The sequence below is a fragment of the Triturus cristatus genome, chromosome 4_2 (genome assembly GCF_964204655.1).
Source record: "Triturus cristatus chromosome 4_2, aTriCri1.1, whole genome shotgun sequence".
In the NCBI taxonomy this organism is placed as follows: Eukaryota; Metazoa; Chordata; class Amphibia; order Caudata; family Salamandridae; genus Triturus; species Triturus cristatus.
In genome coordinates, this window is record NC_140586.1 from 44,262,026 (window position 1) to 44,287,458 (window position 25,433).

At 44.4% G+C, this 25,433-nt stretch overlaps 1 protein-coding gene across 2 annotated transcripts in view; it reads right to left on the reverse strand.

Moving 5' to 3' along the window:
* Positions 1-25,433, reverse strand: part of NCKAP5L (NCK associated protein 5 like) — a 248,218-nt gene that overhangs the window by 102,658 nt on the left and 120,127 nt on the right. The window contains exon 1 of one of the 2 annotated variants that reach the window (XM_085600385.1): positions 16,859-16,966. The exons of the other annotated variant lie outside the window; for it this stretch is intronic. Coding sequence (XP_085456511.1) covers positions 16,859-16,963 — 105 coding nt within the window. The 5' untranslated portion in view covers positions 16,964-16,966. Of the gene's footprint in view, positions 1-16,858; positions 16,967-25,433 lie in introns of those variants that run through there. 2 annotated transcript variants of the gene reach the window in all.

Sequence of the window (25,433 nt, forward strand, 5' to 3'; positions counted from 1 at the left end):
TTGATTACACAGAAGGATGTTATGGGTGGGGTGATTTTGCCGCAAGAAAACAACTTCTTACTTTTGCATTTGTCACAGCCCCTTAATTAGTATCAGACACAATTAGTTTATTACGGCCTTCTCTTTAGGTTTGACCTAGTGACAGCTTCATCTGTCTGGCCAGCCTCATGTTTTCCAAAAAAGAAAACCATAATGTGTATACATTGATACAGTGGCTTTCAGTCACCCCTCTTCATATGTCTGTTCAAGTGTCATTCACATGTTGCTTCTGCCCACTCTATCATACAGCATGAGAGAGTGGGTTGGTCCAGTTCATCCTTTCACATGTGTGCACAATGACTTGGAACTTAGTACATTTCAGTGCGAGGAATGGTGTACCTGAGATGCTGGGGCATTCACATTTGCCAATTTAAACAACAACAAAAAATTACATTTTTGCCAAGACCACAGATATTGGCTTTGGAAATGCTTATTTGAAACCGCCATTGGGATATATGCTCAATAGGAAATCACTTGCATTGTGGCCACAGGCTTTACACCTCACATACCTGCCTTCTTAGCTCCATAATTATTAACCCTTGAGTAATACAACCTGGCAATATTGTGGACACAGGTACTAATCCTCACAAAAACCTGCCTTTTAAGCTCTGGAATGCCACTTGAATTTAATGTTTGAACCCTTTGACCCATTCAGCCAAATGTGCTCTTTCATCCTTGACTAGCTCACCCGAGCCTGGTCCCCATCTAGTTTTTCTGCTGGGCACATCACGTGGCATTGTGAAGAGTATTTCCTATTTAAAGAGAGTCTTGATTACTTGATAATTATAATGAATATATCTTTTTAACAAATCCGTTCTAAATAATTGCCATTAAGCATATATTAAATAATTAACATATTCATAAGTTTAGAGATCACTGATTTCTGTAACAATGATATACCCCAGGTCCCTTTAGATTCTAAGTTTTCCTTAAATATACAATAAGAAACTACAAAGAGAGTAAAAGTGGATAGAGTCCATTTAATCCAAATTTATTACAAGTAGGCTAGACGTTATTGATGCAGTCATACAAAATTAAGGATTGTGATTAAGTGCAAAAACGTGTTTGTTATTCACTTTGATTACAACCTCTGTTTCCAACTTGTTGTTCCTCCCTTACGGTCAGAAGAGATTCCTTCTTATTTAGACATAATATTGTGAGGGCCACTGGGAATTTAAAATACATGTTTGGACTCCTGGGAGGTGTGGGGACAGTAGGGTAATCAGTCGGGTAATCAGTCCTATTCTAGTAGAGTAGTAACCTGCCAACTATTTTGTGACTCACCCTGGCACACGCAGAACATCCCTCTGGTGAGGATGTTCGTCATAAACCAACTACTCTCACGGATTAGGCTAGGGAATCATACAATCCATAACACACCTTCACAACAGCACCACATGAAAAGAAATCACCTTATAAACAACACTACACACTTATTCAAACCAGTCCAATGCTGCCTCTATGAAGGACACCCTCGGTCTGATCATTCCACAAATGCACAATTAGTTTGCCTAGGAGAACCAGGGTGAAGAAATGGGGAAACGATGCAAGATACAAAACAACTTGCAGCACAACAGTATCACAACGGACACGTGACCACTATAACTCTCCCTTTCCTGCGAGCATTAGTGCTACCTCTAAGAGTCACCATCGATTAAACACATTTGACAGCATCAATCTGCAACATAATGCTCAGCGAATAAGGGCACCATTTCTGAAAATAGAAAAAACAAAGCACTTCCGGCCTCAAGCTCAAAGTACCTGTGCAGAAGATTGCCCCAAGTGGCACTGAAGAGATGACGACAAAAGTAAACATTTAACAGGAACTAAACATTTGAAAGGATACAATATGCACTCAGACCTACTGGACACTACACCGCACTACAGGAAAAAAAAATACTCGCCTAAAAAAACAGGAAAGTTCTCACCAAAAGACTGAATGAGCGACTGAAGGCTGAAACCGAGACTGAAATGCATAAATCGAACTAGAAACCCAGACGACCAATTCGGTAAATAGTGTGGAGTGGGAAAAGGGAAAACCAAGGCCACTTAAGCCGAACCGACACACATACAAAAAACGTAAAAACTTAAAAAATAAGACTATCTGATCCTCGGTATTCTCCTTTGGTAAGGATTTCAATAGTGGTGGGTCAGTGGAGGATAACTATATTGATTTCCGTGACCAGATTAATACTAGGCTTGACCAGATTGCTCCCATAAAGAATTATAAGAAGACCGGCAGGCCGTCAGCCTGCTGGTATAATGATCACCTTAAATCCTTAAAATTGATCTGCCGACAGGCGGAGAGGAAATGGAGGAAGATTTACTCGGATGAGGATAAATCTTTATGGAAGGCTGCAATAATGGATTACAGGAAGGGAATTGATTTAGCAAAATCAGAATATTTTGCTAACACCATTTTAAATTCTAAAAAACACTCCAGAACAATTTTGAAAATAGTGAAGGATATGGCTGTTCCTGAATGTACACAATCCAAAAGCCAGCCAACCCAAGTTTTGTATGACAGCTTAGCGACCTTCTTTATGGAGAAAATATGAAACATCATTGATGGTTTGAAGGTGAATAACATTTCCAGGAAAGATGGCCTCACCATGGAAACTAATGTGCCACGAGATAGAGGAAAGGTAAACGGGGTAGAGTCAGACCTTCTGACCTCCCTGAACCATTTCGAGCCACCCCCGGAGGAGATTTTTAACAGAATTGCCTTGGGTGTGTCATCAGGTTCCCCTTTAGATCCTCTCCCACCCAAAATCTGGAAGGAATTGGGCTCTGAGCTCTTTCCCATTCTGCGACAGATTTACAATAGCTCCCTAACTTCTGGACTAGTACCAGCATGCTAGAAACGGGCTGTGGTCACTCCACTCTTAAAAAAAGCGACACTCGACCTGACTTGCGCTGGCAACTATAGACCAATTTCCCTCTTACCATATCCGATCAAAATCATCGAACATCTGGTAGGCAAAACTTTATCTCAATTCCTGGAATCCAACTCCAGGCTTGATGATGCTCAGTTTGGTTTTCGGCCTGGCCATGGAACTGAGACTGCTCTGGTGACCGTGTTAGATGATCTTCGAATGCGAGCAGACAGGGGACAATCTGGCATTCTCATTTTGCTTGACCTATCTGCCTCTTTTGACACGGTCAACCATGACATCTTGCTGACCAGGTTAGAAGAGGTTGGGGTGTTGGGGACGGCATTAGAATGGTTCCGTTCCTATCTATCCAACAGGTGTAAGGCGGTTTCTCTCCCGCCGTTTCAATCAACATTTTCCGATATCCACCATGGTGTTCCTCAGGGATCTGCGATAAGCTTTATTCTCTTCAACATTTATATGAGACCCTTGATTGAAATCATAAAGGCACATGGTGTGAAATTGGTGAATTACGCCGATGGCACTCAACTCTTTTTCTCCCTAGAGGGGAATCAGTCAACTCCTCTGGCGATTTTTCACGACTGCAAGCAAGAAACTGCTCATTGGCTAAGAGCCAACTCACTTCAATTCAACTCAGATAAGACTGAAGTTTTATACTGTGTGGTGGGGAAAGTCCCTCCCCTATTTCCTGACAATCTTTGGCCTTCCTCAGCTGTTTCTACCTTGGTCCCAGCTAAAGCAGTGCGTAATTTGGGAGTTATGATGGATGCTAATCTAACCTTGGAAATACACGTAAATAAGTTAGTGGGGGTTTGGGTTTCCCTGATCAGAGCTTTGAGGAAGATCCTCCCGCTGTTGCCAAAGAGGGCCAGAGCGTTGGTTGTTGGAAGTGTCATCCTCAGCAGGCTGGATTATTGTAACGCCCTACTACTGGAGGCCCCAAAATTCTTAGTTGATCGTCTTCAAAGAGTCCAAACCTTGGCAGCCAAACTGGCACTGATGAAACCATGGCACTCATCAGGCTCCTTGGCCCTTGCAGAACTTCATTGGGTACCAATAATGCAGAGGGTTCAGTTTAAGTCTCTCTGCTTGGTCTTCAAGGCCCTTCATGGTTTTGGACCCATACCTCTTCAGGAGACCTTTGTATGGTATACTCCATCATGGTGTCTTCGCCCCTCCACAGCCTGCCTGGTGAGAGCTCCTAAAATTCGCAAAGCTAAGTCAGGAGGCAGGGCGTTTAGCTCGGCCGCTGCCAGACTCTGGAATAACCTCCCTTTGGAAATCAGACAGTCTCAGGATCTTTTGCAGTTAAAGAAAAAGGTCAAAACATTGCTGTTTCCTAGAACCGGACTGTCCGGAGGGCCTTCTGGTAAATCCATTCTGGTACCTTCTACTGATCGATGACTCACGTATCATAGCGCCAATAATAATAATCCACATTTGTAAAGCGCAAACATTCACCCGTAAGGGTCTCTTGGTGCTGGGGGCCATCAGGAAGATTAAGCAAGCTATTGCCCAGAGTCACATAGTGCTGGGCTAAGTTGGCGCAGGGGATTGAACCGTGATCCCCAGATTCCGGAGTCAGTCCCTCTGACCGTGGCGCCACACCTCTTCCACTTCCAAGATACCCGCTGGGTGATAGTTGCGCATTTTAAATACTGCATACAATACAATACAATACAAAGACATTTGAGATACTTATCTACCCTCAAAACACGTGCAAAGAAAGCAAGTCTAGCACAGATATGGCAAGAAATGGGCTATGCATCCTATCACTGAGGTAGAACATATCAATTGATACTATCATGGGTTTCTGGGGAAGGCTGACTAGAGCAGGGTGCTGCTTTGATAAATGCTTAACTTGTCAATGCATAAGTCTGAAACATAATAAACTAAAAACAAAAAAGACAAGCATGCCTTTGCATGTAAAACTGAGAAGATATGCTGTGCTGACAGAAACCGCTGAAATGGCAGCAAATTAAGCCCAAGCATCTAATCAAAAATGAGATTCTGCATAAAACATGAACTTTTAAATTGCTGGGAGATCTGAAACAAACAGCCTCTACTAGGGGAAACGGTATCTTCTAATTCAGTGGTCTTCAAACAGTGGGGTACGCCCAGGGGGGTGGGGGGTGCGACTGGTTGTGAAGGTGGGGTGTGTGGGTGAGGTGCAGGGTTATGATAAAGATGATCTTTGTCTTTGGAGAATATAGACAAGCATCACTCATTGTTGTGATGCTGTGAAAGAACACTAACAGGCTAATAGGCAATCAGTAACTTTTGCCATGTGTGTCATATTAGCCTCAAGTCCTCATCTCATCAATTCAGTTAAAGGATCAATTAATGAACAACATTATGGTGAAGTGTCTGCCCCCTGCATACTGGCAATCATGCCTTTGGGCATGCTTTCTAAAAAGGTTCACTGAACAGAACTGCAATATTTGAAATGCTAAAAATGCCCATATATGCCAAGTGGAACCATGTCATGTCTCAAGTTCACAGGCCATTTTGAGACTTGTAGCTTCACATTTAACAATATATGTAGGGGATCATAAAACCCAGCATGTAAAGTGATTTTATGCTAAAAAAGACATGGTTAGCTCGTAGTGCTACATATGACATAGGATCAACTGCAAGCTGGGTATAATAGTGCGGAAAAAAATAAGAAAAAACATATGCTTTAAAATACATATGTTTACTCTGGTGAATTTATAAAAAAACAGTGCACATCAGTTTTGTTTTTATTTGCTGGAGGGTGTGCCCTTAAAACTCAATGAAAGTCTTCAGCTCGCTTGCTGTATTCAAGATTTTATGGGATAAAGGTGAGAATATAGGTTTGTCATTTTAGGGGACCCCAGTGCACCTAATATACATAGTATTAAGAAGTGTGAAGACCACTGTTCAAGAGAATTTGTAAGGGTCTACTTAGGCAGCACTTGTTAGATGTGTATCTTGTATATGTAGTTGTTGGTGTATGTGTTGGGAAAACCAACACCCAGTTAAAAAAACCTGCATATCTGACAAGGCAGTTATGCCTGAATCCCCTCCATCCCAGAATGCAACACCCAGGACAAGGCACAGCGGGTGTGCATGAGGAGCCTTGCACCCAAGCAAAAACCCTGTGCAAAAAGGCAGCATGTGGCGCATGCAGGATCCCTCTCTCTCCTTCCATTCTCTAAAACACATGTATTAGGTATGTGCAGGACTACAGGAAAATCTTCACCACACACCCCTTACAAAATGAAGGAAGGGCAGGGTTTGGGCTGTAAAACCTTTTATTGGCATACATTTTGTTTTTCTGGAGTACAAGAAACTCAGCAGCTGAAGATTCAGTTTACTGGGCACACAGTCTCTGCATATGTTTTCCTGGCTCGAAATGGACTGATTTGCGTGAGCAAAAGCCATGCAAGGCTCGAGACTGAACTGCATCCAAACATCTCTCTCAGTTCGCCCAACCACAGTGTCATAGCTCCTTACCCATTACAACTCGGCTGGATCACTACAATTTGTCAACACCTGCTCACAATGCTGACATTGTCCTGTGCACAACCCTGCTGTAGATTGTTTTCCATCGTTGAATCCTTTCACTGAGATTCACCAGAGCTCAGGGTCATTCTCATTCTGACCAGTTTATCTAAACTGACTCAAAAGCACTGTGTGAGCCAAGAATTTCACCAGCATGGACCAAAAGGCAGTGTTCCCTTACCAAGCCCTACCACTCGTATCTCGCGATAATTAAAGCATAAATATATGTGTTAATTCCCGCAAACAACAGAATACATGGTCTGCACTTCAATCTCAAACCCTTTGGTTATGTCTAACACAACTGATTATTAATTCACTTAGAATTTATATACAGTTACAACTAATTCCCTCACTGAATAATGGCAGCCACTGTACATGATCTGAAGAGTCTACCCATGGTGTAATACTGGGAGCAAGTAGATGTTAAAAAGTAGCGGGGAAATGAGGAATCCTCATGGGAGTTTGTAGGTCTTGCCTAGCGTTGTAGCACGCATGCGCTGCTCGCTCTGCGAGACATATTGTGGATGAGATTTCAGAAGGGGACTTGAAGTCCCGCCCCTCATTTTCATTGGCTGGCGTCATCGTTTATGTAAAACGGTGGCCTCTGATTGAAACGGAGGCTTTTTGGTTTCCGTCCTTTCTCCTTTTAGTCCGGCCCATCCGGACTGGATTGTCTGCCTTTCGGCTGTCGTGAAGCAATTTCTTATCTTTAGGAGGCGTGTACTACCTGATCATGTTTCCGACAGCTTGTGCCGGCTGCAGCGAACAAGTGTCAGTTCCGAGGAGGGCAGACTGCTGCCAAGCCGTGAGTTCTGTGTACGACTACAGAGTTGTGAGGACTGATTGTTTTTACTGTTTTACAAATATACGAGCACGTACATATCTTCACTGGAGTTTGAATACAATTGTAATCCAAGCGCAAGGCTCACAACGCTTTCTTTGATTTGTACAGCTTTATGTAGTTTCCTAATAAACTCCATTCTGCCACGTAGACTGCTTGTCACATCGCGATGTGTAATAATATAGATTAGAGCAGGACAAAACCAACAAGAGGCTGGAGTCCGCCGTCCCCTGTCATATTAAATTCAGATTATATATTTCATGGCTGTTTTTAAGGGACTCCTAGGGCAGTGTGGAATTTCTGAAATTCGCTTTTCATACCCTCTGCGAAGAAAGAACACAACGCACGCCATGCACCCATTCAGAAGTATTGCGAGAAACCAAGGAGGCTGGCCTTAAAGAAAATGTCTCTCACAAAACAATTTCCGCTTGCGGTAATCTCCTTGAGAATAAATGGGCGAAATTTTGTACATTTCATTGCCATAAAAAAATTGCGCAGGCAGACTCCTTTGCCACCTCATGCGGCACTGTCACCAACCAGCACTTCAACATTTCAATATTTGTAAGGCTCCCCCTCAGACAGTCTGTCCACAGAGACTAGAAAAGCATGCAAGGTCAGCTCAGAAAAACCTGTGTTTTGTGTATGATGATAATGGTTTAAGAATCGCCAGTAGGCACTCATTTTGTCACTGACTTTATTTACAGAAGCAACACCACGGAACCCGCTTTGTCAGCAGCCGAGCCACACCTCTGGTGTTAGGGAAACCAAAACGGATATTTTTACGTTGCTGTTTTACTTCTGATGGTAATATATAAGCGTCCATTTTAGGTTCACTTCTGACATCCATTGCTTAACCTTACTGAGCGTCCAGTTGTACACAACAGAACTTTCGTGAGAAGACGATACTTCCTAACTGTGTAGCTACCATGTGATTCTGAACTGCCACCAGCGTCCATTCTATTGTGTGATCTCCGAGGAGACACTTTGACTACTAATAAGGGCTTATTCAAGGAGAAAAGTGTCAATTGACCAAAGAGAGCCCTTTAGGACTGACTTGTGCTCAAACTTTAATTACTACAAACTGTGAATACGCTTATCGCACATAGGGTTGTTGACTATTCTGCGGTGACCCGCCCCCCACACACTCGGAATGTTAGAGAAGGATTGAACAGGTTTATTTTGATACACAGAGAACGAATCCCTCTTAGAATTGCTGGTCATAAACAACTGTCTGGGGCCTCTCTCAGCTCAACCCACATAATTCCATCTTGACATCATCAGAATGCATAACAAGCATTGGCATAGCCAATAGGTCTCGCTTTTGGGACCTTATAAGTGTTTAAACAGAGCTATTGACTTTGTTAATGTCTTTAAGCTGTGTTGTAGAGCATTGTGAATGTTGTGCAGCATGTTGAAAAGTTATAATAAAAAAAGTGTTACAACCATTTTTGTTACCCTATATATAACCAAGAAAACTTTATGTACAACTGAACAACCCTAATAAAAACAGAATTAACACAAAAAGTGTGTTCTAGTTTTTTTGCCCATGCAATGCCGGCAACTTTTCCCTGCCTGTTCTAAAGCTAATTTGTTATCGCTTTTTTTTGTTATGGGGGAGGGGGACATAAACAGCTGAGGGTGGAGGTTGGGAAATAGTACCTCAATTACAATAGGAGCAGTGGAGTGACACTCGGGGAGAATCAACAGATGCCAGATCCCGAGTGCAGACGGAGGTGGCGCGGAGTGATGCGGAGGTAGTGGTGACAGGTGATCCTGAATGACGCTGAAGTGGTGGTGTGCTGGTTCGGAGGTGATGCTTAGGGGATGCTGAATGATACTTAGGTGGTACTGAGTTGCTGAGTGATTCTAGGGTGATGACTCATGCTGAGGTGGTGGAGCTGAACTGGTGCTCAGGTGGTGCTAAGTGATGCTGAGTTGGTTCTGTGCTGAGGTGGTGCTGCACTGATGCTGAAGTGGTGCTACGTTGGTTCTGAATTGCTGCTGAGGTGGGGCTGCACATGTGTGGAGGTGGGGCTGCGCTGGTGGTGGTGCAATGATGTAGAGGTAGTGCTGCGCTAATGCTGAGATGGTACTGTGCTGATAATGAGATGGTGCTGCACTGCAGCTGAGGTAATTCTTCGCTGATGCTGAGTTGGTGCTGCGCTGTTGGTGGTGCACTGATGAGGAATTGGTACTGTGCTGATGCTAAGATGGTGCTGATGCGGTGCTCAGGTGGTGCTCAAGTGGTGCCGAGTGATGCTGAGGTGCTGCTGAGTGACACTGTGGTGCTGCTGAGTAATACTTTGGTGGTGTTGTGCTGTTCAAGTGGTGCTTAGTAATGCAGAGCTGGTGCTGCGCTGGTGCTAAGGTGATACTGCACTGGTGCTGAAGTGGTGCTATGTTGGTTCTGAATTGCTGCTGAGGTGGGGCTGCACATGTGTGGAGGTGGGGCTGCGCTGGTGGTGGTGGTGCAATGATATAGAGGTGGTGCTGCGCTAATGCTGAGATGGTACTGTGCTGATAATGAGATGGTGCTGCACTGCAGCTGAGGTAATTCTGCGCTGATGCTGAGTTGGTGCTGCGCTATTGGTGGTGCACTGATGAGGAATTGGTACTGTGCTGATGCTAAGATGGTGCTGATGCGGTGCTCAGGTGGTGCTGAGTGATGCTGAGGTGCTGCTGAGTGCTGCTGAGGTGCTGCTGAGTGACACTGTGGTGGTGCTGAGTGATGCTAAGGTGGTGCTGAGTAATACTTCGGTGGTGTTGTGCTGTTGTTCAAGTGGTGCTTAGTAATGCAGAGCTGGTGCTGCGCTGGTGCTAAGGTGATACTGCACTGGTGCTGCTGTGCTAATGCTGAAGTGGTGCTGCATTGGTGATGAGTTGCTGAAGTGGTGCTGCGCTGGTGCCGAGTTGGTGCTGTGCTAATTCTGTGGTGGGGCTGAGTTGGTGCTGCATTGATGCTATGCTGATGCTGGGGTGGTGCTGCACTGGTGCTGAAGTGGTAATGAGTGATACTGAGGTGGTGCCGAGTGATACTGAGGTGGAGGTGTGTGATGCTATGGTGGTGGTGCTGAGGGGGTGGTGCTGAGTGATGCTTTGGTGATATTCGAGTGATGCTGTGCTGGTGATGCGTTGGTGCTGTGTTGGGGATAAGGTGGCGCTGTGCTGATGCTGTGTTGGGGCTGCGATGGTGCTGCACAGGAGATGGTGCACTGATGCGGAGGTAGTGTTGTGCTTAGGTGGTGGCACAGAGTGATGCTTGGGTAATGCTGCGCTGGTGCTAATGTGGTGCAAAGTGATGCTGTGGTGGCACACAGTGATGCTGTGCTGGTGCGGTGCTGAGGCGGTGATGCTGCACTGATGCTGAGGTAGTGCGGAGGTGCTGCGCTGGTGTTGAGGTGGTGTGCTGGTGTGGAGGTGGTCTGCGCTGGTTCTGAGGTGGTGCTGCGCTTGGGCTGAGTGATGCTGAGGTGGTGTTATGCTTCTGTTGGTGTTGTTGGAGTGCAGTTGCGTGCAGTGTCCTTGCGTAGATGACTGGCAATGAAGGCAACTCTGCTCATAAAAAACTGTGCAGCTATGCAAAGAAGTGCCTTTTTTCTATGATATACAATCAGAAGCTTAACAGAAAAGTGAATGTAGTGACAAAGGCCTTTACACAATTGCAATGCACCATGCAGTGTTTAATTTTTCAAAGTCAAAAAAAGTTTGCCTTTGGAGCACTCGCCATATACTTAAAAATGCATTTTCTCCCTTTTATGGTTATCTGAGATCACAGCTAAGCAGCTCTCCTACCTTGCACTATGAAAAGGGAAAGTGTGAAACCCAGCAAATGGCAGAGAACAGTTTATTTGTTAGAGAAGGGTGATCTTATTAGACATGTCTAACACTATCATTTTATATATGCAGATTACATTTGGTTCATGCAAAAGTGTAAGCATTTTGATCTATATGATATTGAAAAGTGTCCTAGCGCATCATGGGTCGCACAAAAAATTGCCACAACTTTCTATACCATCGTAAATGTTGCTTTGGGTGTCTTTAAAATGAACTTTTTTAGGTCTCGCCTGATCCAGTGCATGCGCTGGTCTGGCGAGACTTTTTGTGAGGGCTCAAAAAATGCTACCATGGCCAGCCTAGAGCTACAATGCATGTGCGCGGGCTTAGGAGCAGAGGCTGGCAAACCTCATCATGCTCATTAAGCGCCCGCGATCACTTTCGCAGCGCCCCTTTGATGTTCTCGTTCAAAGAACATCAATCATCAAAGAACATGTTGTTGTGTTAATGCTTTGCTGTGCCCGTTTGACTTACAATGTGCTTTCTCTTTCCACAAACTCGATGTTTGTGTTCCTTTATTTTGAGATGCTTTTAGTATTACTGTTTTGTGACTTAACCCCTTCTGTGCCCATGACGAGATAGTCTCGTCATGGACCCCGCCCGCTAATGAAAGGGCCGGCACAGGAGGGGGAAAGGGCAGGGCACTCAAGGGGTTAAAGAACATTGAGGAAATGTTACTGTGAAACTGGACAACGTTCACAGTGTTTATTTCTGATCGCAGCGGCTGCTTCATGTCCGTTGCACCATTCAGGGAGTCCTTTCGTTGGCGCTTTCATGAGGACATGATGAGGAAGCTGGAAACTTTTGGCACATTCTCTTTAAAAGCACATAATTTTGGCAACTGGTTAATCAATTAGACCTATGTAGCGCTTTAGATCTCAAAGCGCTATGGTGGGTGCAGCAGTTACAACTCATGAAATATGGGGTGCAACTCACAAGGAGGGGGCAGGTTTGAGTGCACATTGGCTGCAATCAAACTCTAAAGATGATGGGCTGTGTGTATCCATTATCAGCACTCAGTCTTCGCTAAGTGATCTTGTTTGTTTTGTTGTTGTGTTAATGCTTTGCTGCGCCCGTTTGACTTACAACGTGCTTTCTCTTTCCACAAACTCGATGTTTGTGTTCCTTTATTTTTTTAGATGCTTTTAGTATTACTGTCACACACATAACCATAACCACAACCACATCCAAACACACACAACCACACACACCCCCACACAACTGCAAACAAACACACAAGCACACACTCCCGCACCCACACACTCCCACAACCACACACAACCACACCCGCACACACCACAACCGCACACAAACCCACACCACCACACCCACACAAAACCACACCCATACACAAAACCACACCCATACACACAACCACACCCATACACAAAACCACACCCATACACACACACCCACAACCGGACCCACACAACCACACCAAGTATTGGCATAGCCAATAGGTCTCGCCTTTGGGACCTTATAAGTGTTTAGCCACGCAACAGTTGATGTGGTTGCACCAAGGATATTGTGCTGCATAACTAAATACTTAGAAGGTCCCAAAAGCGAGACCTATTGGCTATGCCAATGCGTTTTTGTTTTTTGCAAGGAAACAACGTTTCGGTTTGATCCTTTACATCTCGGCAACAATCACCCAGTAATTCTCTCTCTAATGAGTAACAATAAAGAACAGCAAATGTGGCTTGCTATCCCCAACCAGTAACTTAGCAGCTTAGGAAGTAGGTTTTAGTCCCGGTGGGAAGCTTCAGAACCAGTGATTTACAGCAGTCCACACAATGTTTATGTACCAAAAAAACACACATATGCAGGTCATGGCAGGAGAGCAATCTTTACAGCTATGCTAACTTTCTCTTTAATATAGCACGCGCACATGACTCTCTGGAAGGGGAACCAGCTAATAGGTAGCAAAACGGTGCTCAATCTTTGACAAAGTAAGTTATATGTGTGAGACGAATTAAAGGGGTGTGTCATGGTGCCACGTCTATGACTGTGAATTTGGTTTGTGTGGCTACGCACGGGATGAGTAAACACCACAGATATAACACTATAAGCTTGGCTTGACAGAGAACATGCCCTTTGTTAAAAGAATACAAATCGGGGCACATGAGAATCATGGCATGTAGAAACGCAAGAGAACAAGCTACAAGTTATAAAAGTAGAGTCTCCCGGTTCTTAACAATGATAAAAGAAAAGATGTACATTTTGTACGGGTCTTTGTGAAACGCAAGTTGTTTTAAAATACAGCGCTGGTACTAACCGCGACATGCTTACTATTTAAAACCTTCTTTTACATGGGTTTCAAAAAAATCAAGAACGGGTGAAAGAAATTACAAATAAAGAATGTCAGTAAATAAGCTTGGGTAATGATATTCGCAACGCAAACAACATTTAGATTAGACGCCCTGTTTTGCGATACAAAGGAACTAAACCTTGTTGGGTTTTCTAAACAGTAGAAGTTACCCATTTGTGATGCAACAAATCAAACCCGATAGCGTCCTGATGAATAATTAAATATGTGAAAACAAACATATTATAACAAGGAGGGCTCTATTTTCCTTGCCTTTAGTGTGCGACTACAAGACGGCACCATAACACACGAGACTCGCATGGTGCTTAGTAGCATCATACAGTAGGTGAGATTAGCTCTTTCAATAAAAATGCTAACAGACACCCACTCTTGCATGACATGAGATTGAGATCATCACTATGGGTGCAGGCTCTTTTTGGAACACGAGTGATTACACCATGGCGCATGATCAGCGAAAGACTGATACAGATGTTAGAAAGAATGAGAAAATGTATGTGACATCAAGGGGAGAGAACAGCGAGCACTACACCTTACCCTGTATGATGTTAATCTCACATAACGTATTCACGGAAATTTTTAGCAGAAAACGAAATAAGTGAGGTAGGAGCACTGGTGGTGTTGTGCAATCTCACAATATTATTAACTACCTAAAAATCACCCCGCTTTGGGGCACTTGAAATATCACAAAGTGATGAATACATGTTCACCATATTACGTTTAGATCCTGAAACACTGACCAAGTTTCTGTATATCCCGGTTTCTTTTTGTCTTTTAGAAAAACTACTGGATAAAATAAGAAACCTAGGTGAGTGCAATAGGCCTCATTTGTGTTATGCACATAATTATTGCTTAACAGTAGGCAGGGACTTTCAAGAGTAGATATTCTAGCCCTGAAGAAGGCCCCAGACCCGGTAGGGCTCTTACCGAGGGCCGAAACATGTTGGCAGTATAGAGAGGGTATATTAGAAACAATTTTTTTTTTTTTAAAACCATTGAATTCATGGTTTTTATCCCATACCACAGGTACCCTAGGAATAAAATACAGAGTTTGGGTATACCTGGATGTATTTTTATATATCACCTATCTGGTTCCCTGCTTAACCAGTGTAACTTTATATAAGAACTACCAGAACATCTTTGGTTGAGTTCGCCCAGGTAGTACCATCTTACCTGGGTGTGGAAAGACGCCTATGATGAAGCATGTCACTATTCAGTGAGTGAGGCATCTTCTCCAATATCTTTGGATATTCCATCATATTAGTGGTTACAGGACATACCAGTTGTTTAAAGGATCACTCGGTAATAAACTGATCATAGATAACTGTATACCTTTTGGAAAAACAGTAAAACAACAGTTGCCTCTAGTGATAGTATAGTAATAGGGCGATTGCAACTGTGCTGCTTCTCTCACTCTCTCCTGTGAAAAAGATGTTAGACAATATGACATATTGAGAGCTATGCAAATGGTTAAAATAGTGCACAACATGGGAAACAGCACACATGAAATAGTACCTCCAATTAACAAAACACAGGCCCTAGAAAGAAGAACACTTGCATGAGAATAACAAACCATGACCACCAACGAAACCACGGTCAAATGGTTACCCAATACAGGATGATGGACCACAAAATGGAAATAATTGTAGCAGATGACAAGACGGAGCCCGAAATCTGCCAACTGTGTGTTCAGAGAGAAAAAAAGTCTCTAGCCCTGGTTTCGTTTACAGCTTCCTACCAAGTTCGCACTTTATAATTGCCACCACATAAATATATAGACACTCTTATGCCCTAGGAAAGGATATACATATTTGTAGACACTTAACGGCCATATCCTGTGCGGAAAATAAGAACTTCCTGATAAGAACGGAAGTGGCAAAACTGCCTCTTCCTTGAGGGAATACCAGAAACAACTGAAAGATCAAAAAACACAGTTTTCCACTTTTAAATTAAAAACACCAAAGGCCTAGAAAACACAATATCACAACCAACAGACTAGAAAGACAGTGTACATAAAACTGTTGATGTTACAACGTGTGTACCCTGCTTCGACGTCTATAAAGTCAGGGTATGAAATATATTGTACCAATGAGTGTGCGAGCATACTGAGAACGTTCACTGAGCACTGCATGAGCTGAAAACGTCAACCCACTGCATTCAAAGGTGGTGACAGGAAAAGCTATTCTCTAGCCTTCCAACATATCGGACAGGTCAGTCACAATACGAAGAAAAAAAGCCTCCTTCCACATCTGCGACATAACACTGTGTAGGCAAGGTAAGATCCGTCCTTTTAAATTCGTGTAACACAGCAAAGTCTGTGTCTGTGAACAAACCCCCGGTTCACTCAAAACACATGACGTATGTGGACAAGAAAATACATCTGTAGGAAAAATCTCCTTCGCGCCCTAAAAATCACTCGTGGAAAAAGGCACTATTTACATCGGCAGCAAAACTTTAATTTACACACTTTGAGCCCGGTGCCCAACATATAAGGACAAGGAACTATTATACGGAGGAAAAACACTCCTATACAGGGCACTGTGTGCACGACAAGCCCCCGGGCTGCATAATATGGAGAAAGGGCCCCTCCAACTGTAGCATGGTCATATATCCGCAGGAAAAGCCCCCACGATCTTCATATATGACAAGGCATTGTCTGTGCTCAAAAGGACTCTCACGGGTTCAAGACATCTGAAACATGACACACTGTGGATGAAAGACACTCGCCTTTGTAGCAGGAGCCTTTGGCTGTATGAAAAAATCCACAATCCCCAGGCACACAGAACAGGGTGTTGTCTGTGCAGAAAACTGCCCCACAACTCGCAGACATACGGAACATGGCATAGACTTAAGGACATATCTCCTCACTTTCCCCATACATACAGCTTATAGTATAGTGTAATAGGTACCCACAACCCGAGGCGTCTGTAACAAACGTACTGTGTGCAGACAAATCCCATAATCATCAGACATATTGAACAGGGCGTTGTGTGTGCAGGAAAAAAGATCCCCACAACCTACAGACATGCTGGACAGAACAAGTATGCGTGCAGGAACCCCCCCGGACAGGAAGTGAGGTCAAGTCTGCAGAGGAAACAAAACCAGACGCTGAAGATCACACAGACTAGACTCCGGGGGTGACAAGGGAGTACGAACAGCGTGGACACCCCACACAAAGGCTCCATTGCCCGTTTTCACATTAAACCGTTGTGCAGGCACTGTGACCCACAACGGCCCCCATTGAGCACGACCCCCGGCCTCATGCAAGTAAAATCCCCACACCGCCACCACCCCCTCCTATCTGCGCTCTATGCGGTCATTCCCATAACCTATCCGGCTGCCTTGCGCCACCCCGTTACAACCCCATCGGTGATTTCCCTCGGTACCCGGTGCCCCTCTCACCGAGCCACCAGGTCCGCATCCGGCAGGCTCTCCAGGCCGCTCTGTACTCTCTCGGAGCGCTGGCTCCGCCCCCCGGCGACAGCCTATGGGGAGCTCCGCCCACATCAAACCAAGCTCCGCCCATCCGTTCAGATAAACCACTACACGCTCACAGTTGTTTGACATGGGGAAGTCCCGCCTCCTTCTACCCGGAAGAAGATGCGATTCTGCTGCAGACTTTACTCTAAATGGGAAGTGAAATGCGGCAGACTGTGTACAAACAGACGATATTTGTTTGGGATCAAAGGAAAAAGCTGGGTATGAGTTCGTAGGTCTGGATGCATACAAAGTGAAAGTCCTAGTCTGGCTAGTCAGAGTAAAGCGCCTAAAGTAAAGTGTCCTGTTGGGTTTCTCTTGTGCATCTGATTGAACACCGCAGTGTAAGGTAAACTTATGATACAACATGGAACCTTAGTAGAGATTCTATGTTGATAAGCAAGGGCGCAACTAAACCTAATTTTTGGAGACCGAGATCTTCAAAAGAGGAATGAGCGAGGCAAACGGAAAGCAGCTTCCGTAGTTTTCAATCCAAAGCACGTTAGAACCAGTTTTTGCAGTTATTCCAAGACGAACCTTTTTGCCATTTCTCAAAAAAATTCCTTCTGTGAAATGATTAGCTCATGAAGTATTTTCATCTTCCAAAAGACTTTGCTGTCTGACTACTGATCAAAGGTATATTTTCAGTCTGCTCATCATGACATTACAAAATGCTTGTTTGAGGTCGCACACATCTACAGGTCTCAGAAAATCGAGCTTGGTGGGTTAACTTGATGTGTGATGACAAGTCTCAGATTTGATGCCCAATGCCTCTTCCACTTCTCCTGAGACTGAATAAGTGAGTGCCAATCAGTTGCCAATATTATCGCCTATGTACTCGGCCAAGAATCTGCGCTATTCTAAATAAAACTAAATAGTTGTTGCAGCACCTCACATAGAGCAGTTCTCATGAGATGACTGAGTTACATCCATGGTGGATGCTGTCAGGCCTAAAAGAGCTGACAAAAAGAGTAGTTACCTTGAAAAAACTTTGCCACAAATAGCGGTATAGCAAACAAAGAACACCTATTCGTTCAAGCTCCAGAAAACATAGAAAGAGTGGCTGATGGGCAAAGAGGTCACTCCAACTGAAACATACATAGTGGCACTTAATAGCCTATGTCATAATAACAGCAACAATGTTTTCAATTTTGTTCTGAAGCCAGAGCACATGGAGTGTGACATCTATTAAAATATCAATGTTATTTTTAAATTCTGCAGGGAAAATGTGTATTATGAAATGCAGTAGCTGTTGCAAAATTCTCCAAAATTAATTTGCAAAGGATGGCCATGTTCTCTATAATGGTTGTCCCTAAATGTCTATACTAATTACAGCAACTAGCCTGGCCTGTGTAGAGAAAGGGACAATCTTGAATGGCCACAAGAAATGAAAAAGGCAGACAACATGGTTACCTATTTTTCATTGTAACACTGAAACAAGTTGTGCACAAAGTAGTGTTTTTACTGTCAATGCTTTTGCGTTGGTAACGTATTATACCCAATATCAAAGTTAAGCTGCTTTATACAGACCCAGGCATAGCCTGGTAGCAGAATATGGTTTCAGGGGCATTTTTCTGTCAAACTACACTAGTTTGAAGAGGCAGGACACAGCAATGCCAAGCCTAAACAAACGGAGTACTGGTGTACTGCCTCTGCATAGACACCATCTTGGAGAAAAAACGTACAAGGCAAATGATGTTAAAGGCAATTCTACATCTTAGAATGCACTCTGAGAAACTGATCATAGAGGTGTTTGCTTTAGGTGAGAGAGGTGTGCTTGTAGTTAGACATAAATTATATGTTGAGGCTTCCATGCTGAACTATCTCTCAGTCTACCCATAAGTCAGGCGCCTGACACCTGGGCTATCCCTCATGTAAGAATGCTCCATCTCTGAACACAAAAATCCACAACCCATCATTTCTGCTCAAATTCTTCACAAAATTGCTTCCAGCCCTGCGAACAGTGCCTGAGGGCACCCACTAAACATATTGAAAATCTATACATGAAAGTTATGATGGAATCTTGCATTCTTGTCTTTTAGTCAAAGTTAAAGTGTGATTAATTACCGTCTTGTGTATTTGTAGATGTAGGATGTGATAACTAGAACTTTTATTCTTGTTGATCAATCCCCAGGCACTTTAAATAGCCCACCGTAGCCCCAATTACAAGTTGCAATATAATGGGGCGGGTACAAACTCCGCATCAGTAACTCCAGCACTGGGCAGTAACATCCCACCTGAACAATTATGAGTTAAACCCCATGAAATGGGGAATTACTGTGAGGCGTCAGATTTACATGGTGGTATTATGCATGGCATTCCCTATTCCGTTGGGATTAATTCACACTTTTACCACCTGCTCTCAGCACGTGATAAAAGTGTGCCAGGTGGATCCTTAATAACAGAGACAAACCCACAGTGCTGCAGGATACATATAGCCCTGCTATGGACAGGCCCTCAGCTTGACAGCTGGATCACCCTCCGACTCCCACTTGTGGGTAGAGTATCCATACTTAAAACAATAGTGCTTCCAAGGTTGTTATACCTCTTCATAAATATGCCAATAATCCTCAATAAAACCTTCTTTCAAAATCTTCACTTGCAGCTGACTAGACTGATCTGGGCTGGGAGAAATCCTTGGTTAAAATGGGACACCCTTGTCCTCCGTTATGATAAGTGCAGATTCTAAATTCCTGATCTGGAGATGTAATACTATGCAGCACATTTCACGATGCCACTTATTGGTGCGATACCAAACGTGGTGCCCCACACCTGTCAATTGAGTGTAATCAAGTGGAGTCAGGCTCCCTGGATACCGTCCTCGTAGCTAGACTTCCAAGACCCAATCAACTCATGCAAACAGATGTACGTGTTATTCTGTCAGAGCTGCAGCTAGTCAAGTAGGCCATGCTCAGGTATACTCTCTGTTGCTTCCAATTCCCAATCCGAGAATCCCCTCCTCCCTGCACAAAGCAGTGTTTGTCAGGCTGGAGGGCAGGCCTCTCCTGGGTTAGCTAACTATAGCCCAATGGAAAATGCATGTTTCTAGAGAAGTTTAAACTAGATAAAAATGCTACAGCTCTCGACATATTTTCACACTTTCATCTGAGATGAACTCTGGCCGCTCAATGGCCTTATTTTCCCGACAAACCTAAATAATTTACACCACTCATACACAATGAAAACTCCAGAATTAGGTGTCGCTCCTCTACTACATGTATACCAAATCATGTCCTTTAAACCAAAATACTGAACGCTTACACGAGGAGACAAATCTGGGCAAAGCACTCGAGGACAACTTGTGGACATTTTGTTTTACACAGACCAAAACTGTCTTCATTAATAAAGGCACAAACTTTTCCATTTTCCATTTTTGAATCACCTGTACTGTAAGGCACAGTCGGTACACACATTTGATCACGCTAGGCCCTCAGGGTGTGAGAGATGTAGAGGGGACCCAGCGACAATTTTTCACTTAGCATGGGAATACCTCCCTCCTCATTAACGCTTTCTGACGGAAGATAACACAAGAGATTGGTGAAGTCACAGAAATCCAATTAGGTTGCATTCCCAAACTGTTATTGGTGGGGTCTAAAAAGCCTATCCCCAAGCCGGTGAGGTGACATACTGCAGTAGTAACCCTGGTAGCTAAACGCACTCTGATGCAAGCTGGCATGAGGGGTACACCACCTACAGCTTCCAGTTGGTTGAAGGACGCAGCATATAGTGGTGAAATGGCAGAGTCATATGCCTAATTGCAACCAACTACATCAAGGCCCCGTGGCATATGTGGCCCACTCAGAGCCTCCTTGGCTGAGTCGCGGGGATTGGTAACGTAAGATGTAGACTGGGGGAGAGGCAGTGTTTAATTGCTAAAAATAGATGAATAAGCGCCAGGCCCTCGTCAGGAGGTCACTGCAGCTTGCACCACCCATTGCACTTGCCAGCGCTGCCAATGAGAGTACCAACACAACTGCTAGCCATTACACTCCTACAAATGTGGGAATTCAGACTATTTTGGGCCCTCAAAGCTATAAGAATTACTTGGATGGCAGGTACTAGTCATTTTTAGGTCTCGCCTGACCCAGCGCATGCGCTGGTCTGGCGAGGCTTTTAGTAAGGGTTTCAAAAAATGCTACCATGGCTGGCCTACAGCTTGCGTGCATGTGCGCAGGCGCACGCTTACGAGCAGAGGCGCCATATGGCTTTCCTCGTCATGCTCATTAAGCGCATCACTCGCCGCGCTTGATCGCAATCACTTTCACGGCCATCACTAGCACTACGTCACTGTACGCGGTTCACATCCATTCCACCAGATCCCCAAAATGACTTTGTTACACCATGATACGTGTCCCGTGTTGCATCTTTCATATTAAATGCTTGTTTTGGTGCTTTAGCATGAAAATAGATGTTTCAAAACAAGATAGTATCCATTTAACTGAGCAGATTAAATAATGCACTCCGCTGTTTAGCTGCTGTTGGGAATGACTTGTCAAGTGTTCCATTTCTTGTTCAGAAGGCAGGTTTCAGTGAAGCTGTGTTCTGCTGTTTTGAGACGCACATTTGTTTGTTTACGTAAGTGGCTTTCACCTGCTTTCTGCAAAGCTTATGTAATATATTGGGCACTGAGCAGACACTCTCATTTCCTGGAGAGAATGTTGGTTAAACGAAAGGCAGTAACGAAGCTGACCAACATGTTTGTATACATTATCATATAGATAATTAGATGATAAGAAATAAATCAAAGCCTTTTTGATGAAATTAGTATTTGATGGGACTGGTTGAACTTCTGCTAATTGTGAAAAATGTTTCATAGGAGTGACATCGCCATGAAAAAACACACGCACGTAACCTTTTTGATTGTGATTAATATATATTCGCGATACGTATTTCTTGCATTACCCCTTTTTTGTTCTCCCCCCCTCTCAACCTCTCTCCCTTTATTTCTGCGTTATCTTTCACGCTCTCTCTTCCTCTCCCTGGACCTCACCATCTTCCACCTTCCTTCCCCCTCACTCGCTCGTTTTTTTCTCCCCGTATATCTGTGTATAGCGGCGCCCTCTTAATATCCACCCATCTCTCTCCCCCCACCCCCCCACTTTTTTCGTTATTTCCCTCTCGCTCTTTCTGTCTCACTCACCGTCCCCCCTTGCTCCTGTGCAGCTCGCTGCTGTCTGTGCTTGTCCCTGCGATGGATGCGCCGCTGTACGATTTGTGGCTACCAGGCATCTCTGGCCGCTTTGATAATTCTACTATGTGTTTGTGCATATTTATTTTAAGTTGTGTCCAGAAGTGTGTGTGTATGCACCTTAGATTCGCGAACCCTGCAGTGGTTACCAAGGGCAAGGAAGCAGTGACCTTCAGGAATGTACAGTTTAGATGTGTTCCTCTCTCGGTTAGATGCTGGTGTTTGCTTGGCATGTTTGAATACACAAAAATGGGCTGCCCCTCGATTAAATTCCTACAGTTATCTACAGAGTTCTAACGAGATCCAGCGCCAGTGGGGGCATCTCATAAAAAGTTACGGACTGGCCTCACACACCGCCCGGTGTCATGCTTCATCATCTGCTGTCCTCGCCCTCTAAAAACTTGGTTTGATCGCGGGCGGGCATACACCTGGAGACAGGGATGCACTTCTAAATCTAAGTGATGGCCGTTTGGGGGGAATTATAAGTGACTTAAAAACCATTACATTAGTCCATATACTATGTTTATTCAAGTGGTAAATTTATGGTGGTTAAAAACTAAGTGAACGGTGATATGGGATGTTATTCTCCCATAACCGTATGAAATGCGGTCGACATGTTTCTGCTAATGTGTCCCCGAAGGGTACGTAGCATTCTTCAGGACCAAAGGGGGTTATTACCTATGGACTCGCCTCCTCACACCTAGTGTCAAGGAAGGAGATTCTGTCTCTAGAACGGGGGAGGGGTTGTGATTTTTACAAAAAAATATCAATATTTCCCTCTTGGTATAGTACCACTGTGAGTAACTCTGTAGAAAAAGGAAAAAGCAAACGGAAACATACAAACCAAAGCGTGTGAGTATGTGAACAAATTGTATACTTAGACCATCCATCCTGCGTCATACCTATTGCGCGCGTGGTGGTGTGGTGTGGTCTTTATGAGACGTGACATGTGCAACGTGTACTCATACAGTCACAAAAAAAGCAGTATCAAACCAACTCTTACCCTGTATTTCTACCCTACACGCTCCATGGGAGGACTGAGGTGGAAGGACCTACTTAGACTTTCTGAAAGGAGAAATACATGTAGTCACTAGTGGTAGCTAAAGTTAGTTACCATCATACATAAAAAAACCAGGAGCAGGACTCCGAGCTTGGCAAACATGACATGGTGGTATCCCATACTGTGGACCACCCATTCAAACTCACACTAACATTCCTTCAGACACACTCTTACTGTCTGACTTCAGTGCTTCCAGCCGTTCTTCCCGGAGGCGTCCTCTCTGTCTCCCCGTTGATAGTAAATGGTGAGACTCAGAGGCTTTTTATACTCTGGTGCCGTGGTTAATTGGTGCACTAATTAGTGTTAATTGGGCCCGTTATGTGAGTTTCCTGTGTCCTTCTCTGGGACTGCCTGGCCCCCTGGTGGAAGGCGTGTCTGTAGAAGACATGTCGGCATTGGTCAGAACATGCCGGTATTCTTATTGTGGCCGCTCCCCTCATTTGCGAGACTAAGGCAGTCGCGAGGGAACTCGCTCTCATGTATACGAGAGTGCAAGCTAGCGATATCCACGCCTATACTCGGGGGTGAAAATGTCCCAGTATTGCGCATGCGCAGTGGAGCCGAATGTCCCGGTGGCGCACATGCATTCTAGTAGTCTAGTGAAGCACTTGCCCTGTTGTGGTTATCGGGCGTGCGCAGTCTTAACCCAGTTGTTGTTTCTTCAGTGAGCTGCAGTATGGCCCGCTCGTGATCCCTGTAATGCGAGGGGCCACAGTGAATGTCCCTGTCACTCTGTTCATTAAAGGTACTTCACTATTGCTTGCATTGTTATTTCCAGTAATCTGATCACAGATCATGTATTCCCTATCTTCTACATGCGCAATATTCCCGCACTTGCTTGTCAGCGGCATTGGTTGCTGCATGCAGTTTCCAGGGTTGATGACATGGGGTTTACCAATGCGATGTGCTTCCTCTGCCAAGTTATTGTATGTGCGTATGCGCAGTACTCGCGCAATTGTTAGAGGGCCCATTGAAATAAATCACTAGGTACAGTGTCATGGATTGGTACTTGGTGGGTAGCAGTTAGGGTTGTGCCCCTTCTACACTAGACCAGATTCTTAGAGCTGTTGCTGACTCAGAAGGTGTAGATGTTTTATTCGGTATGGTTAACTAGCAAGCTGCAGCCAAGGTATCTCATCATTTAAGCCTTTATCCCAGCTGCGGAGTCTGTATACCCAGCGTTGTTCTCGGATGTGGAGTTGTCTGGAAATGTCTGTTTTCTGTTTATTCATAACCTCTAGTACGACCCACTTGAGGTCCAGGTCGCTGTGGCCTTTCTCCGTGAAATGTTTCGTAAGTTTGGTGTTGGTCTTTCTGCACCGGATCGTGCTGCGGTGTTCACTGACCCGTGTCTTCACATTCCTAGTGGTCATCCCGATGTACTTCAGTTTGCAGGAGTAGGACAGAAGGTAGACCACGTCTTCCGTGTTGCAGTTGCTAACATTTTTTAGCCTCCAGGGTGTCTCCGTGCCGATGTCGACTTCTTTTGTGGCGGTGGTCAGCCGGCAGCACATACAGTTGCCGCATGGGTAGTGGCCTGTTGGTCTCGGTTGGCTCCACAAAGTCATTTGATTCTCAATTGGATCATTGGTAGTTTTGGAATGTACCAAGGTATCCCTCAGGTTTCTACTTCGATTGTATGCGAAGAGCGGGGGATCCCACTTTCTGTTTCCGCTGTTTAGGATGGCCCATTTCTTTCTCATAATGTTCTGGATTTTGTTTGAAACGGGCGTATATGTTGTTACGCACACCAGACGGTCTTTCTTTTCCTTTTGTGTTGTCTCCAGAAGGGCATCCCGGTTATTATTCCTCACCCTCTTCCTTGCTCGTTTGACCATTTTTCTGGGGTAATGTCTTTCCAGGAGTTTCTTCTCAAGCTGTTCTGCCTGTATCTGGAATGTATTTATCTCAGAGCAATTCCTGCGAATCCTCAGAAATTGATCTACAGGAAGATTCTCGCGGAGAGCCCTCGGGTGGTAGCTGTCATACATTAGTAGACTGTTCTTGTCTGTCGGTTTTGTGTGGACTTTCATGGATATCCCTTCTGATGTCTAGGTGATATCCAGATCCAGGAAAACTGTGTGGTTTTTGTCGATGGTGTGTGTGAATCTGAGGTGAGGGTCTATGTTGTTGACCCACTCCACGAACCGTATCGCCTCATCCGCGGTGCCCCTCCAGATGACAAAAATGTTGTCTATTTACCGTTTCCAGGTCTTCATCTGAGGTGTGAAGGGGTTCAAGGGGTTAAAGAT